This window comes from Danio rerio, chromosome 8, assembly GCF_052040795.2.
Source record: "Danio rerio strain M-AB ecotype USA chromosome 8, GRCz13ab, whole genome shotgun sequence".
Classification (NCBI taxonomy): Eukaryota; Metazoa; Chordata; class Actinopteri; order Cypriniformes; family Danionidae; genus Danio; species Danio rerio.
Window position 1 is genome coordinate 55,477,317 of NC_141028.1, and position 19,711 is coordinate 55,497,027.

At 35.1% G+C, this 19,711-nt stretch overlaps 1 protein-coding gene and 1 long non-coding RNA gene across 30 annotated transcripts in view; one reads left to right on the forward strand and one right to left on the reverse strand.

Moving 5' to 3' along the window:
* Window positions 1-903: 903 nt before the first annotated feature.
* Window positions 904-19,711, reverse strand: part of LOC141375930 (uncharacterized) — a 66,424-nt gene continuing 47,616 nt past the window's right edge. For 6 of the 8 annotated variants that reach the window (XR_015498495.1, XR_015498494.1, XR_015498489.1 and 3 more), the window contains one exon: window positions 904-1,184. This is a non-coding gene — a long non-coding RNA (uncharacterized LOC141375930). Of the gene's footprint in view, window positions 1,185-2,904; window positions 3,758-3,877; window positions 4,366-19,711 lie in introns of those variants that run through there. The other 2 variants (XR_015498487.1, XR_015498486.1) reach the window with 2 other exon arrangements.
* prdm16 (PR domain containing 16) overlaps window positions 3,866-19,711 on the forward strand; it is a 452,417-nt gene continuing 436,571 nt past the window's right edge. For all 22 annotated transcript variants that reach the window (XM_087265342.1, XM_087265343.1, XM_087265349.1 and 19 more), the window contains exon 1: window positions 3,866-3,991. In XM_087265342.1, coding sequence (XP_087121468.1) covers window positions 3,955-3,991 — 37 coding nt within the window. In that variant the 5' untranslated portion in view covers window positions 3,866-3,954. The remainder of the gene's footprint in view (window positions 3,992-19,711) is intronic.

Sequence of the window (19,711 nt, forward strand, 5' to 3'; positions counted from 1 at the left end):
TGTTTTCAATTACCCTGCCTCACCTCTCTATACTCGAAGTGTTTACGGCAACCACCACTTTTGCCTATTTGACAATGTTTTGTTACTACAGCCATAGTACCTTTGCCAATTTTCTGACTCTCCCTCCCTCGCTCTCTCTCCATCACACACACAAGCGCGCGCGCGCGCTTTGTGTGGTAATTCGTGTGCAATGGTAAGAGAGGGAACTAGCCTGAAGCCCCGTCATCAAGAAGTTGTGTTTACTTTGCCATTACATCCACTGTATTAGCATGTAAAGATCAGAGCGTAGCCATAGTTGTCGCAACAAGTGTTTTTTTTCTCCCCGTGTATTCTGACTGTGGGCCACTGCTGGGTGGATATCATTTCACATATTGAGTGTGGTGAGATCCTATCAGTGCGTAACACATAAGCCGAGCCCTTTCCTACCATGAATAAAGATTTGGTTTCACTAGCTTTCGACGAACGTAGTCTATATAGCAATAACAACAGACACTCCCAATCTTATCCATCTATAATCTAATCGGTTTCATTTATCGGAGATTATATATATATATATATATATATATATATATATATATATATATATATATATATATATATATATATATATAAAAATTTTCTCCCTTCCTCCCTCTCCCTGGCATATTAATGTAACTATCTATTTCATTTTAAATAGTTATACTTTTTTAATCCAATAAATTAATGGCAAAACTAGACAGTTTCGGATTTTAACGGGGTTACTGTAATCTGTCGTTCTATACAAATAAAACATTAAATATTAATGATAGTAATATTATAATAAGTTCCGTAGGGCCTATTTGTATTAAACATTAATGAAACCATTAAAGTTTGTATAAACATTTTGAAGTGTTTAATCCAACACAATGACAATGAGACAATAGGTGCCTGTATGTATTTTATTTCACTTAATAAAACCCTACTTACAACTGTAGACATATTCAAACAAATAAAATAACAGGGATTTGTTTAGTCTAGTGATTGATATACCCAACTGACAAACCTCTTTATTAAATTATTGATAAAATAAATAAATACAATATATGTTGCTGACATCAGTTCTCAAGGTGGATGTTCTGAGGCCTGGTTTACAGAACACCTCTCTTCCGGGGTTTGGGCCAGCATCCCTCCCTTCCTGCGCTAAACCACAGGAAAATGGCAACAATCTGGAAAGAAAATAGTCCAAATGCGTGGTTACATGGCCGTCACGTTTCCAGGAGCTCGTAAAAAGGCAGACGCTTAAATGACGCAGAAAACTATTCCCCAATGAGCTTGTGATGAGGAGCAACACTTTTCTTTACAACTGTAATTACAGTTAAACGCCTTTACAAAGGTGTTGGTCCTTATGAAGAAAAGAAATTGTCAAGCCCGATGCGTGAGAGATTTTCATTTGAATTAATGTGTAGTGAAAGGACAAAAACCAGCATGTTGTTTTATTGTGGAGTTGAAACAATCTGCGCGCTATAAGATAAATCAGCAGCTGAATTAGCTTTATGCAAAATTGTCTGAATGATAACAATAATAATATTGTCATAGTTTTAACCTCCATAAATTATAATTTATGCATAATGGGGAATATAATGGGCTATCATCTGTCTTATTGTTTCCCGAAGACGTAAAATAATTTCATTCACATGAATTTTATCAACAATATGTTTCGTGTCAAGCGGATATGTCTTGACAAAACGTTTAATACGGAGTCAATCAATAAACCAGTAAATGTCATTTAAGAATGGGGAGCTTAAGATTACTTCTTTAAGAAAAATAAACGGCAGGATTTTATATGAAAATGTTTAAAATTATTTCATTCATAATCAGTTTAGCCTTTTTTAATTCGCCAAAATGAAATGCGAAATTGTGACTTCATTTATAAATGAAATAGGTTGTGGAGTTTGTTTGCACAAAATGCCAGCAATCCACTGTTTAGTTCTCAGAGAAGAAAAATACGCATGAATTAAAAATGTGGTGTTGGGTTACGCGCCTTTTACGGCCTATTACATTATTATGTATATATACATCATTATCTATCATGTCTGAAACAAATAATTAAAAATAATAATAATCATTGCTTTAAACAAATTTTACAGTATTTATAAACAATAATATGCATTGGTTTTAATTTGTCAGCGGCTCAGACTTCAATATCATCTTCAATATAGTGATAAGCTCACACATTATTACCAACGGAAAAGACTGACAGCGACCCTCAAAGTGAGTGCACATGCATTACTGTTAATAGCTGCTTTAAATGCCTTGAAAGACACCTGCTCGATCCCATATTCTCCCACGGGATCTGATGACAAAATGAGATCTGTTTATTGTAGAATAATGGTCTTCTAATGACAAAGAGAAATAATACAGTTTAATGTGACTTCCCAAAAACAAAACAATAAAACAAAACCAACAATATTATTATTATTATTAATAATAATAATAATAATAGCAATAATAATAATAATAATGATAATAATAATAATAATGCCCTAATGTATAATTACAGAATGTGTCAAAAGCGCCAAAAATCAGGTTTTATTATATTTAAAAAATTAAAATAATTCAAATGCAATTTTAATGTCCAAGTTAGCGCAAAATGCTAAAACCATATTATTCCCGATAGTAACTGTCGGCGAAATTCTGACATGTATCGTTTAATAAGTCCAACATATCCGATTTTACGTGCCAACTGCAGAAAATAACTTCAGATGTTGATCCTGCTATTGGACTACCGAAGCATGGTTCTGACAGCACGCATATACAGCCTTTAAGATGACCGGTAAAATACACTGATTGAGCACATGCAAACATGATTGCAGTTCTAATGCTTACAGTAGTCTATACTTTGTTTTACGTGCAAAAAAATAATTTAACAGAATCACGTATACTTACACAAATGAATATCGGTTGCCTTGTCAAACTCTGCCGGGTTTACCTGCACATAAACAGCCTCAACGACGTATAGCGTGGTACATAACCTAATCTAGACCTAAGACTGAAAGTGCATTGTTTCAAAAGAGAGTTAAAATGCATACCTTTTCCGCCCGGATCCCACGCATGCACTCATACTGTATTTCTGCTCTTTCTCCTCACACACACACACGCACACACATACACATATACACACACGCACGCACACACACACACACACACACACACAGAAGCACGCACGCGGGAGCTGCTGGCTGTCTGAGTCTAGCGCGCGCTGACTCGGGTGGCAATAGCAACATTGAAACTGAACACACCTTTTACCTATTTATGGAGCGCACCTAAATTAATAATGTTAATAGTTTTCAGATATATAAATATAAGGCACTCGACAATACTCTTACATCAATGTCAGGGTAAGATTGTTACAATAAAATACAATATTAGAGTTATGCGCAGATGACATTCGTATATATTCTTTTTCAAATAAAACATCAATAATAATAATACTAATAACAATAATAATAACAGTAAATTACATTTTATGCATTTTTTAACGTAATTACACATATTATAACAAAGTTTTTATGCTTTAAATAGTTGCGTATTGATTGGGTGCATGAAATGCTCGTGATTACCTTGCGCGTGAGGGCTGCGACCTTGACCCCGTCCAGGATTCAATGTCCAGTGTGGTACCGGATTCCGCAGGTCCCTGAAAAATAGCACTTATTCCTCTTGGAGGGCTCAAGAAGGGGAGGTGGGGGGCGATCCGAGATGTTGCGGAGCGAGTGGAGGAGGAGGGAAAGAGATAAGTGATCTAAAGGAGACACGATAGGACAAAAAGTGATGATGATGAATACATTGGAAAGTTTTTTGGCCCTGACGAGGGTGTCAGATTGAATGGCCTGTGCGCATGTGCGAAGGTGTCCAAACTGACAATGCTCGTGAGATGAAGATAGCGCTGCTGCTGCTTCTGAGCTCAAGGAGGACGCGAGGAATCTACAAGCCGACAAGATGAGATCCAAGGCGAGGGCGAGAAAACTGGCCAAAAGTAGGTCCTTATTGCGCTTCTTTCGCTCCCGAGCGGCCGCACGGTACTTTGAACCCTTGCGCACATCACCAAAGTGTCATTTTCATTGATCAGTTCCTGCTGAGAGCGCGTCTTTGTCCGGTGCGTTTGTTTTCCAGCTCTCAGTTGCATTGAAATCGCTCAAACTCTCCGTGATCCGCGCGTCCACCCTTTAGACCAGATGCTGCCGTAGTGTGCTTGTTCAGAAGTTTCTCGTTTGTGTGATGGTGCTTTGGCTGAAATGGTCAGGAGAGCGTTTCCACGCCGCGTTGTTTCGCTCTCTTGTTTTAGCGAAGTCGAGAAACCGTAGAGAATTGTTACACGAAAGTTAGCGAAGAGTTGTCGAAAGGGATAGTAACTTTTTTATTGAGTGGTTCCAGGTCTTGTGAAATCATATTCCTGCTTGTTGAAATAGTGGGCGCTCTAGCACTGCTCATGGACCCCAGGACGCACAGAGCGAGCGTGGAGATCTCCTGAGCTTTCAGCCTGCCCACTGGATGCCATGTAGAAGAAGGAATATTAAACAAATACGGACAAATTTCACGTTTATTTTAAATTAGGAGGAATATTTGTGTTGTGAGCTCTGTCGCAGTTCGGTGTGCTTCATCTGCAAATGGCGAATCAATAATGCATAGATGTGTCATACCGAAGAAAACAGACTCAGCTATTTTGTGGACTCTTTCTGAGGCGAGGAAAAGTGTGTAAATCTCCTCTGGATTTAGCGTGATGTCTTTGCTTGTTTGTTTGTTTATTTGTTTGGCTTTCGCTTGTATTCCGACTTGTTAGCATTAGGTATGGTCTAGGAGCTAACTGTTTTCTTACCGAGTGTCCGAGGAATTGTGAGAAGTTTTGCATGCGATTATAGCTTTCAGTGCAATCTGAACATAGTTATTACTTATGCAATTAATTCTAAAAGGCTTTATTACATGTGCCAAATCGCTACATAATAATTAAACATTTAAAACGCTCTTTGAGAATTCTAACGAATTAAATAGCGAGCTATGTGATGACACAACATTTGTTTAATCTGTTTAATTTACCCAAATGTTTTTCTTAACTAAAGAAAAGCCGAGCAAGTCATATGTGGAGTTACAGCAAAAATGCGCGGTTTGATGCTCACCGCAAATGTTTCAGCGAAATTATTTAAGATGTTTACTAAAATATTAAGACATTTTAAGTGTTTTGAACAAATGTAGTTAGGCCTGGTGACCTGTTGATTCAAATTACCGTGCATCCTCAGTTTGTTTCGGGACATAAACCTGGGCCTCGATATTTTAACTTTAAAATGTCTGTTGCACATGAAACGTGTATTGCGATTACTTCCGAGAAAAGGTCAGACTGTCCTTTTTTTCTTGTTATGCTGTTGGTCAAGATTAATTCGGTTTTGGGTTGGAGGTCAATTGCACGACAGCTCTCCTAAGTGTTCAAACAATATATATAAGACTTTATTTAATTTACATTCAAAGTTGGGCTATATTAATTGCAAATATAATGGTTTCATTTTTGTGTTGGAGAATGTTGAGGGCCCTGATTTCAACCCTCAAAAACACAAGCGCTCATTAAAGTGTATTCACATAGCTTATACATTACTCACTTTCTCTTTTTTTAATCAGTGTTCTGCTCTTCCAGATTCATATTCGACATATTTACTTATGGCTACTTTCCATCCGCGTTATCATTTAGTTATAGAGTCAGCGGGTTCCCGTGTTCCAGTTCAGTTCCTCACACATGTATTATGATATTCCTATTTATCTGCATTAATTTTAAGTTATATGTTTAAGGGGGCTTACAGTAATAACAATATTATTATTAAATAATAGTTATTAAAAATATTACTAATATACAGAACGATTTATGATTTTTTAAATGTATTAATTGTTATTAAATATCATATATTTAATATTATAAATAATTTAAATGATTATTATTACTATTGCTCAACAGTTTGCCGTCTCGTAATTATGAAAAGGAATTGCAGGCATAGCCGAGAAGCTTCTTAAATGTGATACATTTTTTAATGAGACATCGACGGCCATGGTTTTATTTATTTTTCACACTTCAATGGTGCCAAATATTAAAGCCACAATTACATTAAATTACGCGATATTAAAATAGGTTAATATGGGATCCATATGAGGTTCAAACCCCCATCTGGCGGCTGGATCATCTGCTAATAGTGCACGAATCAAGAGCCCATAAACGCAGGTACTTACAAGAGCTTGATTTGTAATGTTAGGCCCTTCATTCATTTTTGTTTCGAGGAGCTTTTAAAGCCTTTTGATTGAAAACGAGTATTATGAGGTAAATTAGTACACTTACATGGACACTTTGTTCAAGCTTTACCCTTTGTATAATTATCACACGAGAATCTTAAGCGCAATTTCACAGAGGAATCAGTTTGTCACCGTATTTCGCATGAAACAATCTCTCTTTGTATAATGCGTTTTAACGATTACTAACCCTTTTGCTATTGCATATTTCATATTTTATATACGCTTTAATTCTAAACTGTATTTATAATATTACTGTAACCCATTTTTAAAAAACAATCAGCAGTTTGAGTTACGTTTCCAGCCAATAACCTCAAATGAAGCTCGGCTATGTTCCAAGAAAAAAAGTAGACCGACAATATGCATACAGTAAAATGACGTCACTGAGAACATTTAGATCACTCATAATTAGTAGTGCGAACATACAATGAGGCGTTTAGAATATTTTAATGCAATATAATACATGCATTGGATTTATTTTAGATTGCTAATGCATATGTTTATAATAAATGTATTTAATTTTGACATTTTAGTAACATAGATTTTGTATTTCATGTTAGGGTCACACTCATTTCCCCCCTCCCTTCCCCTAAAATGAGGGTTTTCTTTTCTTCCCCCCCAATGTTCCAATGTTGTTTACATTGTGACTTTAAGGGGAAAAAAGTTGCACATAGAAATAAAATAGCAATGGATAACAAACCAAAAAAAATCTCTTGTGTAGCCTATATTGTATTTTGACAGAAGTAATAAAATCAAGCCACAACACTGTAAAGCAACAATGGAAGCTGTGTGTGATGTCTTGCTAGAAGACACAGCCTGTCAGCACTCAAAACTGCTGCTTTTACAGGCAAAATGGCTGACATTTAGCTTCAAGCTAAAACAAAATATGAGATCTGGCGAGTAGACTAAATAGAGCATGGGCTGTTATATAGATGTATAACTCCTCACACATAAATGTAGAGATTTAGCTTTGTGTTTGATATGAAGTTCTCACTATAAGTGTCACTGAAGTACTGTTCAGAAACAGGTGAGCATATCCTTGCTTTAGCACTGATGGAATAATCCTAATTCAACCACTTTTACCTTGTGTTTGATAATGCTGCAGATTTATTTGTGTGCAAGACTGCACACACACATTCGTCCTCGACGGGAGCTTGTATGGCAGCCTTTGACCAGAGGGTCTGCTTAGTTAACCCCAATCTTGAGCGAGAGGAAAGGTTGATGGGTGGCTTATGGAAACGCACGCAGAGCTGGCACCGTTTCCCACCTGAGCCTGCGCCAATCGCCCTGTGCTTCCCAAAGGTGAGGCGGCTCCAACTCAACCTTGCTCACATTTGTCACACGTCATTCATTCTACTTATTTTACTGTACTGCGCTGTTATTGTTCACTTGTGGCACCTCTTTATGACATCACCGTGACTCGCTCATGGGAGGGCCTTTTCTGCGTGTGGCTAAACACTGTTTCAGCTGTTCTCTGCCACACTATACACCCTTTTTTTCGTTCATCCAATTGCTGGAAAAGTCACTTTTGGACTCTTTTGGCAGTCATGTGCATACCTTAAAGATGACTTTGCCGTGTTTCCTCCCAGCATAATGCATTTTATTTGTTTTTGAAGAAAAACATGGAAATACATATATAAGAAACGTCCCCTTGGCAGTGGAGCAGAGCAGGGTGCAGCATGCAGTAGGGGAAAAGACAGCCATTACAGAACTGTTAAAGCCATGTCTGCGAGAGAGACGTGCTTATCATGTTACAGCCCGGGCTGTCTGCAAATCCTTGGCCGTAGAAGTGGACACTCTAGTGTTTTACTTTTTTTTTTTTTTTTTTTAAGGTGTTTGAGTGAACTGTATAGCTCATTTTTTCTTTTTTGTTGTAAATGTCTGTCGAACTCTCTAGGGTAATTTATTTTTGGATGATTTATTTGCTTTATACACTTGAAAAATAGCTACTTGTTCAAACGGTTTATTAATAATGAGCTGAATCAACACAATTCTTGAGTTTTTTCAGGACAGCTTCATTGTTGTAGGTTCAATCAACTTAATTTTGCAAAAACAATGAAGTAAACTTAAACTATTTGTGTTTTAACATGAAGTAATTGTGTGAAACACAGCATTTTTTAGAGTGTAGTTGTTGTTTCTACATTGTAAAAAAAATCTTTCTGCTGACATTTTATTAGTTGAATCAAAGGAACTTTTACAGTTCAATCAGCAAAGTTGAGTTTAAACTCGATTAACTGATTAATATTAATTAAAGCAACCTGAAAAACATTTGATTTCATGAATTTTTGTCATGTTTTTTTTTACAGTGTATGTTTATTCAATAATTATTGTGTTCATTTTGGTTTAGCAATGTTAAACTTTGTATACCTTAAAAAACTGAGTTGAAACTCGATAACTGATTAATATTAGTTGAAGCAACCTGAAACGTTTGTTTTCATGACTTTTTGTCATAGTTCTTTAGTATACATTTATTCAGTAATTATTGTATTCATTTTGTTTTAGCATCGTTAAACTTTGTATAACTTAAAAAATTTAGTTAAAACTCGATTAACTGATTAATATTAGTCAAAGCAACGTACAACAAACATTTGTTTTCAAGACTTTTTGTCGTATTGTTTTTTTTACAGTGTATGTTTATTCAAAAAGTATTGTATTCATTGTGGATTAGCAATGGTAAACTGTGTATAACTTAAAAAATTTAGTTAAAACTCAATTAGCTGATTAATATTAGTTGAAGCAACCTAAAGCATTTGCTTTCATGACTTTTTCATATCATGTTTTTTTTTACAGTGTATGTTTATTCAATAATTATGATTATAATTATCGCGAATATAATAAACTACTTATTTAAAATGAGTTGAAATAACACGCCTCTAAAGTGTTTTTAGGGACAACTTAATTGTTTTATGTTCAGTCTACTTAAATTTGTAAAATTGATTAATTTATCTTAAACAATTGTGTTGAGACAACATGAAGGAACTGTGTTGAACCCAAGATTTTTTACAGCGTATGCTCTAAAATACTGGATTATTTGGCAACCCAGTGCTGAATAACTTTCATTTATTTTTTGTCATGCTGTTTATTTTCTTTTTAGCTGGGTTTTATAGAACAGCATTAGGCAACTATTGGTCAAATGGTTTCATATTGATAATGATCAAAAATAACGATGAAATATTAAATATATAGATCATTTCAATGTGGTCATTGGCCCATAAACATTTCCTGCTTGTTATCAAACTATTTCATAACTGCAACAACAGGCAATTCAATCCTAACTTCACCTTAAAACAGCTATCATAACATTATTTATCAATATTTGTCTCTTTTTGGATTCTCGAAAGCTATAGAAATTCAAAATGTAAAACAGGAAATATGTTGGGAGCATTGTTTTTGTTTACATCCCTCGACATGGTCTATATTGTAGCGAGCAAAAGTAATGCACATTGGTTTATTTAAATGATCCTAAGAATTTAATGAAACCATTAAAGTATATGTAACTTGTTATTGTGTGAAGGAAACGCTAAAGTTGGTTAAGTGACTAAATTATTAGGTGTAAAAAAAGACATCTACAGATTATGACAGAATGTATTTTTGATTCTAACGCACAGAAAACTACCTTACAGGAAATAAAGTACACACCCTGACTGGAATATAATCAGTTATTAATATTTCTTCGCTTCTCTCGTTTTTGATTAGCAGCCATAACATTGGGCAAATTCTCAGTACAAATGTTTCTTTGCATTTGCACAAATAAAACAAAAATGCCAGCAATCACTATGTACCACTACACAATATGTTTTGAAAAGCTTCATCAAGTTTGGAAACCACTCTATGAAAGATAGACAGTTTATGTATAATTAGTGTTATTCAATGGCTAATGAGTCTTTGACAATCACAAAACGATACACACACACACACACACACACACACACACACACACACACACACACACACACACACACACACACACACATTATATATATATATATATATATATATATATATATATATATATATATATATATATATATATATATATAAATATATATATATATATATAAATACATATATCACTTTAGTTATTTAGTTATACTTATTCTAAATATTAACTAGTTGTTTATTATTAGCCAATTAAGAAATAGTGGCCGTTTATTGGTACATATAAAGCACATATTCTGCATGATCTCAATCTACCTCTCCAATATCAAATCAAATACCTTAATAACTATTAATAAGCAGCAAATTAGGAGTTTGTTGAGGCAAATTATATAGGTAATGGTTTTATTAATGGCGAGAACTGAGTCTTTGTTACTGGCACTGTAAATAATGATATGACAAAATAGTCATTACAACAAAGGTTTTTATGTTACTTTAACTTGGTTTAATAAGTTAATCAGGTTTTAACACATATGTTTATTATACAGTTGAAGTCAGAATTATTAGCCCACCTGTTTTAATTTTCCCCCAATTGCTGTTTAACAGGGAGCAGATTTTTTTCAACACATTTCTCAACATAATAGTTTTAATAACTGATTTCTTTTATCTTTGTCATGATGACAGCAAATTAAATTTTACTAGATGTTTTTCAAAACACTTCTATACAGCTTAAAGTGACATTTAAAGGCTTAACTGGGTTAATTAGGTTAACTAGGCAGGTTAGGCTAAATAGGCAAGTTATTGTATAGCGATGGTTTGTTCTGTAGGCTATCGGAAAAATATAGCTTAAAGGGGCTAAAAACTTTAATTAAAATGGCTTTTAAAAAATTGAAAACTGCTTTTATTCAAGCCAAAATAAATCAAATAAGACTTTCTCTAGAAGAAAAAATATTATCAGAAATACTGTGAAAATTTCCTTGCACATAACTTGGGAAATATATAAAAAAAAAACTTCACTTAATATTTTTAAAATAATGTAAGTTGAGATGACTTGAACATTTCATCTGATTCAACTAAACAATTAAACGCAGTACAATTTTTTTTTTATCTCAGTGTGTTTTTGTACACAACAATCAATACATTATCCAAATGATTTTTAAGAATGAAAAAGATAGGATCAGAATCCTCAACTCAACATATTCTCATATAAGTGAAACACAAACAAATGCAATAGTCTCTTCTCAACAGCAGGAGGGTTACAAAAACCCAATGAAACAATGCAATGAAACATCGTCTACATTACGACCTCTGAAAGCTCTCTTGCTGGAGTTAGTCGATACTGTACAAGGGGAAAAAAGTAGCTTTGTACACCCACCGGGAAGGACTGTGAGAAATAATTAACCCTGCATCATGTGTTCAGGGTTGCTAATTTTAGGCCGTAAAACGTCTTGGTGTCGTAACTCCTGCCCGGAAGGTGCCAGGAAAGTTTCCATCCAGCATTTCGAGGCACCCAGCTGTGCTGAGAATTAATGCAGAGCCAAATTAATATTGTTACAAAAGCTTGACGATCTATAAGCTGAAAAATAAGCGAACTCGGATTATTTATCATGACTGTGTGTTATAAAAAAAACACCTGTTTTGGGTGTTCATTTAAAATGCACTAGAATTTGTCAAGTTAAAAAAAAAGACTTTTTTTATATACAGTAGTAATAATTTGTGTATGAATCCGTCTGGACATAATACAATTGCCATGGGTGACCAGACCCAACACTCAAATAAATTATGCATGCTGCTTGTTCAAACAGCTAATTTAAATGAGCTGAAACAACACAATACTTTATCTTTTTGTATTTCAGCTATATTATATTTTCCTGTATTTCCTCTATTGAAAATACTCTTAATTACTAAATGCTATATAACATTTTAAATAAGTCGTTTGAACAAGTAGCATGCACTCAACGAAAGTCAATCATGTTTCTAAATGATGTTGGGTTGTCTCAATTCAATTTTGGGTAAAATATCATCAAACCCAGCTTTTGTGATAAATAAACAAAAAAAAAAACAAAATAACCCAACAATTAGACTTGTCTATATTTGATTCAAACTTCCACACTCAAAAAAAAAAAAAATTGCTGCTTGATTAAACTACTTATTTACAATGAGTTGAAACAGCACAATTCTTAAGTTTTTTCTGAGGACAACTTAATAGTTTTATGATCAATCCATTTAAATTTGTAAAAACTCTAAGGTTAACTTAATTGATTTGTGTTGGGATGACATGAAGGAGTTGTGTGGAACCAAGCATATTTTACAGTGTAGTGTTATTTTGAAGGACACTGCACTGCATACATCTCATGCTATTGCTGAACATTCAAACACAAAGTTTACAAAACTGCTGGTAAACTAACAAATAACATGTTACATTTACCTCGGGAAAGCCATTCAGAATCCAAAATATATATGAGCGGTTCAATGCAATTGTCAACCTTGCCATGAAAAAAAACTAGGTTTTTAGTAAAATACGGAAAACGTTTCTGGGTTTATTTGGTAAGCAAGTATTGTACAGTACTTTAGAAATACTCAAAAACGCATCTGTCAATGTTTTCAAACTATTATATTTGGTTTACCAAAATCACACAAGTGGCAATTTTACACCTGTCACATCCATAACGGAGAGATGTCACATCCATATTGGCACTTTTTCCCTTATAAATGTGAAAATATTAAATAAAATAAAACCAATCATTTTTGTTTTATAGCAATTTAAGTCTTCTCCTTTTGATTATCATCGTTTCTTTTGGGTTGTGCAGATTAATTCACAGAATTTCTACAAAGTATGTTGTACACTGCAAACTTGCAGACTTTTTTTTTGTCACATCCATAACTCCTGTTTATTTTCCTCATTTCAAGTACAAAACATGTTTACAGATTGAAATTTTTCTGGTCCCATAACTCTGTGATCAGTTGTTCTGCAAAATATAAACAGATGTTTCAATATAATGTTAACATATACTTACTATACGAATTTATGTTTTGAGTTTTTACAGCAATTGTCACATCCATAATGCTATATACAGTATATATATATATATATATATATATATATATATATATATATATATATATATATATATATATATATATATTTTTTTTTTTTTTTGCTTTACTTGCTTTTAAGTTCAGCTTTACTCTTATTGTAAAAAGAGTTTAGTTGACTTTACTTCCTTTAAAAGTAAGTAATCCATTGCGTTTAACACAGTTAGTTAAATTGACTAAAGAAGTGAGTAAACTTGTGCATAGTTATAAAAAAGTTAAGTCAACTTAACAGTTACAAGTTACAGATAGGGGGCGGCAAGGTGGCTTAGTGGTTAGCTCTGTCGCTTTGCAGCAAGCAGGTCACTTGTTCGAGCCCCGACTGGGTCAGTTGGCATTTCTGTGTGGAGTTTGAATGTTCTTTCTGTGTTGGCGTGGGTTTTCTTCAGGTGCTCTGGTTTCCCTCACAGTCCATAGAGCTATAGGTGAATTGAATAAGCTATATTGGCTGCAGCGTATGTGTGTGAATGCGAGTTTATGGGTGTTTCCCAGTACTGGGTTGCAGCTGGAAGGGCATCCGCTGTGTAAAACATATGCTGGAAAAGTTGGTGGTTCATTCCGCTTTAGCGATAAATAAAGGGACTAAGCTTAAGCTTAAATGAATGAATTAAGTTACGAATAGGTTTGCTGACTTTTAGTAAAGTGAATAATTGCTTTTTACAATGTGTTTTTTTATGAAAGCTACCATTTATGTTTCACCAATGAGTCACTGGAGTAGAAACCTTAATTATATTATATAACGATTATAATAATTACAATCATTACATAACTAGCGTCATGTACTTGAAGAAACATTAGTGAAACATACTATTTTTCATTTAAGTCAACTATGTACACTGTAAAAATATATCTACAGGTTCCGTATTTTGTGATTCACAAGTGTTTTCTGTTTATTTATGGTTGTGAATTGCATTATGGGATGTTGATCTCTGCTCTGTCGACTTTTGATGTAGAATATTCAACTCTACAGTTTAACACAGTGACATTTTAGTGGTTAAAAATATATAGAGAAATGAGTCTGTAAAATAACAGAAACTGCACTGGCAAGGTTTTTGTACCCTAAATATACAACACCAACCTAGAGAATATATCACTTAAAACTAAGAACTTTTTCAATCTTTTCAAGGTTAAATGTTGTGAAAAGACACATCAAGGTCCCATAATGCAAATCAAAAGCATAAATAAACAAAACATGAATCACAAAATATGTGAAACGGCTGATTTACAAATATATTTCACAATACTATATATAACTCACAATAATTAGTTTATATTAATAGTAAACAAAAAACCTTAATTGGATTTACAAAATTTTTAAGGTAAGTAGTTGCAAGCCATTTATATGGGCTAAATTTAAAGGGCACTTATGATGAAAATTAACTTTTGTAAGCTGTTTGGACAGAACTGTGTGTAGGTACAGTGTGTCCACTGTCATGTTGGAGTGATATAAACACAACAAGTCTCTTTTTAAAATTTCCTGAAGTTAAAATATGAACCAAATCACTGTGATTTTGAGGCCCACCACAGCATGACGTAGGAGGGCGGTTTTCCCCGCCACCAAATTGATTGACAGGCTCCATGTTTTTAAAATATGTATACACATATCCACAGAACATTTTTTTTGCAAAGAAACTGAGATGAAAACATATGACACAACTCACTGTGATTTTATAAGTTTTAAATGCTTTTAAAACAGAGCTTTTTAATAAAAGACAGTAAAATCGTATGTATTTCTTAACCGCTAATCACTATGTCATATTGGCATTTGTGAGTGACTCATCATTTCAGAAAGGCTTGAATAAACTCCACCACAATTACATCAAATAAACTTGCTTGCTTTTTTTGACCAGTGACTAAATATCAGCTTTATCCAAACCCGTTTTGATCACTGACTGCTGTTTATCTGACGTAACGCATGAGAAGCAAACACGTACATTGGAACGGTGGGCAGGGAGAAGCAGCATCTGAAGCCACAGGCTACGAAAACAGCTACAATATATTCAGACACCAAAATCGGCAGCTTCTGGAGGCTATAATATATTATCTGATGGGTGTTTTGAGCTGAAACTGAACACAGACACCAAAGGCTTATCTTACATCTTGTAAAAAAGGTAAAATAGGTGCCCTTTAAACAAACACATTAAGTTGAACGTTACTAAATAAAATTTTTGTGTGTACAGTAACACAATTATAAACAGTTTTTATTATTAAAACAGTTTTTTTCAGTGTACAGTAACACAATTCCCCCCTTCAAGTGAACCAATTTGATGTTTTGGAGTGCCAGTTCACCCCATGAAATGAGGACATTTAGTACGCGCATGCTGGAAAAAAAAAATCCCCGCCGAAGTTCCCATGCAGCTACCGTAGGCTGTTTGATGTTGCATCCTTTTGGCGATAAGAGAGTGGATGTCATTCCCCAATGGACCAATTCGAGTGGGGCATTACCGCTCGCCGCTCACTTTCAACTTACCATTTTCAAAGGGCCCGGCCTCCACATTTATCTCCTAAACTCATCTTCTGTCCTCCATCTTTTGTCATTACGATGGAAGATGGGCAGCTCTGTCTCATTAAGACGGCATGACGCGCCGTAATGGCAGTGGTAGAGACTCGTTTTGTACTTTAGAGACAGAGTGCTCATAGATTTGCTTTGATAAAAACGTCTTTCATGTTTGCAAAAGACCTCTGTCAGCCCATCATCATTTTTCATAATTGGACGGTGCGGTATGTTGGGATGCACTGTAATTGAACCATCATTATCCGCTGACTTTCTCAGCTTTTATTTGCTTAATGCTCAACTTTTCTTTGTACGCATGAGCAGGGAGGTTTGGGGAGGGGGGTACACAGTGAATGCTTGCTTACTGCCCCCTTCAACTATTTTTGTCCATGAAAATTGGCTTAATTACGGGAATGGTTGTTTCTCTTTGCTCTGCGTCGCAACACAATTAGTCCATCTCCCCGGCTGCGATTTGTTTTCATAAAAAAAAAAAAAACGAGAGTGTTGGCATGCTGATTATGAAGCGCTTGCTCTCGAGGGAGAGGCGGCTCTATTGGTGTGTTAAATTTCATTAACTACAGTGCGGCTTACTGGAAAAATATATAAAACCTCAAGCTGCCGCCATTTTCTTTAACCACTTTAAGGCCGACATCCTAAACAAATCATTACTGGCACACACACACACACACACACACACTAACCTCGGCCATGTTTTTTTTTTTAACAGATTAACTATTATATAAAAACAGGATAGTTTACCTGAACTGAACATCTACTCACTATTTTCTCGTCCTTAAAGTGATTCCTAACAATTAAAGGTTTCTTTATTCGGTTAAAACAAAAAAAAGATATTTGGAAGAATGCTGAGCATTGATCTCTTTTACACTATGGAAGTAAATGGTAACAAGTTTCTAACATGTGTCATTCATTCATTCATCTTCCTTCTGCTTAGTCTCTATTTTCCACCGCGGAACGACCTGCCAACTATTCCAGCATATGTTTTATGCAGCGGATGCTCTTCCAGCTGCAACCCAGTACTGGAAAACACCCATACACACATTCATACACTACGACCAATTTAGTTTATTCTAACAGAATATAAATGAAACTGACCCAGCCGGGACCAAGTAGGTATCGCTGCAGCCCGGAGACCTCCAAGTGGGAGGGATTACACTGCAAGTAGGTTGGGTGACCTCCAAGTGGGAGGGACTTAAACCACAAGTAGGCTGGGTTTAGGTGATGTATGTGGTGCAGATATTAATAAAACATATCAGGTTACTGTAAGGTTGGGCTTAGGGTTGGATTTAGGTGTAGACGTTAATTAAACACAACAGGTTATTTAGAGGTTGGGTTTAGGGTTGGGGTAGGTGCAGACATTCATAAAGCACAATATTGGTCTTCGTGTCATGTACAAGACAATAAATAAATAAAAACTCTAGGTTTTCCAGTCCACTTGGAGCTGGCTCCGTTTATACCCTTCTCGCCAGTCCTTGAACCAGGAACCTTCTTGCTGTAAGGCGACAGTGCTAACCACTGAGCCACCCCAACATTTACCAAATTAACTTATTTTGTGTTAGTTTAAACGGAAAAACAAGAAAATCAAACCATTTGACAAGTTAAGGATGAGTAAATGATGACAGAATTTTTAGTTTTGGCTGAACTATTCATTTAAACTTCATAGCATTTATGCTCTTATTTATGTGATCTTGTAGTAAATCAAGATCTGCAGATCAATATTTAAAATAGAAAGTGATAATGATATGCCAATACCTTTAAAAGGATAGTTTGCCTCAAAATGAAAATTTACTCACAAAAGGAGAAATCAGAAGAAAGCAAAAAACCTGTAACCATTGACTTCTATAGTTCACCCTCAGGAAAAATGGTACAAGGTTGTACCAAAGAATATACAAACCCTTGTCACTGGGCAGTATCATTTTATGAAACAGAATTGTACCTTAAGACAAAGAAACAAATTAGTACAGTAGCAGTTTGGACCTCTTAAGGCCCAAGGTGTTTTTTACATGCATTTTCTATTTTATTTCTATCTTTGCTATTTGGGCTTATTGGAATCGAATTAGAATAAAAACCCAAGTATTATCTTTTGATATCATGCACTTTTAGAGAAAAATGATGTCCATATATGTAAACTCGTGGTCCAAATTTACATAAAACACTTTTGACTTTCAGAGAGAAAAAACAATTCTTTTCCCCCATTTTGGACAGTTAAAAATATTGTTTGGGACATTTCATATGCTGCAAAACAGTTGCAGGATGACTCTGTATGTCTGTAACAAAATATAAAACATTCAAAGTATTTTAAATAGCCACTTAAGAGCTAAAATGTGCTGTCCACGTATGTGGCCACTAAGCCCTAGGAGGTTAAGGACACCATACGAAACCAACAATTACATGGTTTTTAAAACCTGCAGATACAATATTGTAGCTTAATCAAAGGTACAAATGTGATCCATGAAGGTTCCACCACAGTGACAAGACACTTTGTACCTTAACACAGTCAAAAATGCTTACCAAACATTAATTTACAATGCCTTAAATGTTTAGTTTACAATCCGCTTGTTAAGTGTGACGTCACGCGGAGCGGCTTCCGGGTCCAAGCGCTCTATTCAACTGAATGGGGAGATTCATGAAATGGTAATCATAAACGTTTACAAAGCGATTATATACTTTCGAAAGTCACGATCACAATATATATGTCCATGTCTAATATCCAATGGCCAGAAAGTGATTCATTGTTTTATAAATTGTTAAAATTTTGGTATTTGCTATGCAGCAAGCCCAGAGATTGTTGTGTACACTATGACTTCATGTAAAATTAACTTTAATGTGTGATATGAATAAAAAGTGATCATAAACGAATGATTTTTCCACTCAAGTGAATTGCAGCTTGGACCCGGAAACAGTATTACATACGTCACAAACACATCACCACTTAACAAGCGGATAGCTATACATTTGTTTTACCAGTTGTTTTGTTTTATAGAACTTAATAATTAATGTTTATGATTTGCTTGAAAAATGCTTTTAAATGACAATTCATGTTTTAATATGGAAATTCATAAAATCCCTTTGCCTTTCCAGTCATATTTTCATAGGTATTGTAATAAAGAAGGAGTTGTTCAACACTTTTGTGCCTTTTTTTATGAGAACAATTGTGTAGCTTACCATAAAAGGTACAAAACAGTATTATAAGTGGACTTTTCTGTACCAAATAAGGTACGATTTCTACAAAGGTACAAAACTGTTCCTCAAGGAACATTATTTGTACCACTGTGTACCTTTTTTTCTGAGAGTGTGGGGAAAACAAATACCATGGAAGTCAATGGTTCAAAGCTTTCTTCAAAATATCTAACTTTGAGTCTAACATAGAAAGAAACTCACAAAAGTTTTGAAACTAGTAAATTCTGAATAAGCGATGACAGAAGAATGTGCTTTATTTATTTTATGTAAAAATCTGCATTTTACTGTCACCATTAGGTTGGCTACTAGATCTAAAGCATGTGGCAAATGGGTGTTTTCTATTCGGTCAAAAGAAGAAGAAGAAAAAAAAAGCGAAAGCCCTCGTCAGATTGTTAGTGAAATGCTGAGAAGGGGTTTTTAGGGAGTCAGCAAAACATTTCAAGATGGGCTATTAACTTCAATCTCGAACTGCGATTTGCCTGTCCGTGAAAGCACAGGCTCTCTCCAGCGAGGCTCCGGTTCCAGCGTAATGACGAGGCGGTGTGTGAAAATATTGAATTGCAAAAACATCCAGTGTGTGAGCTTGTGTGAATGTGCCTTTCAGCGCAGCGCCGGCCGCTAAACTCGCGGTGTCTGAGTGATGGACAACAAATGGCATTTTGTGCTGGGCAGACGCCCCATCTCTGGCAGTCAAGCTGAGGGGCCGTTATCAGCCGCGCATCTGACCCCTGGATATTTCGCCGCCTCTGTCAGCCATCCGACACTGGAGTC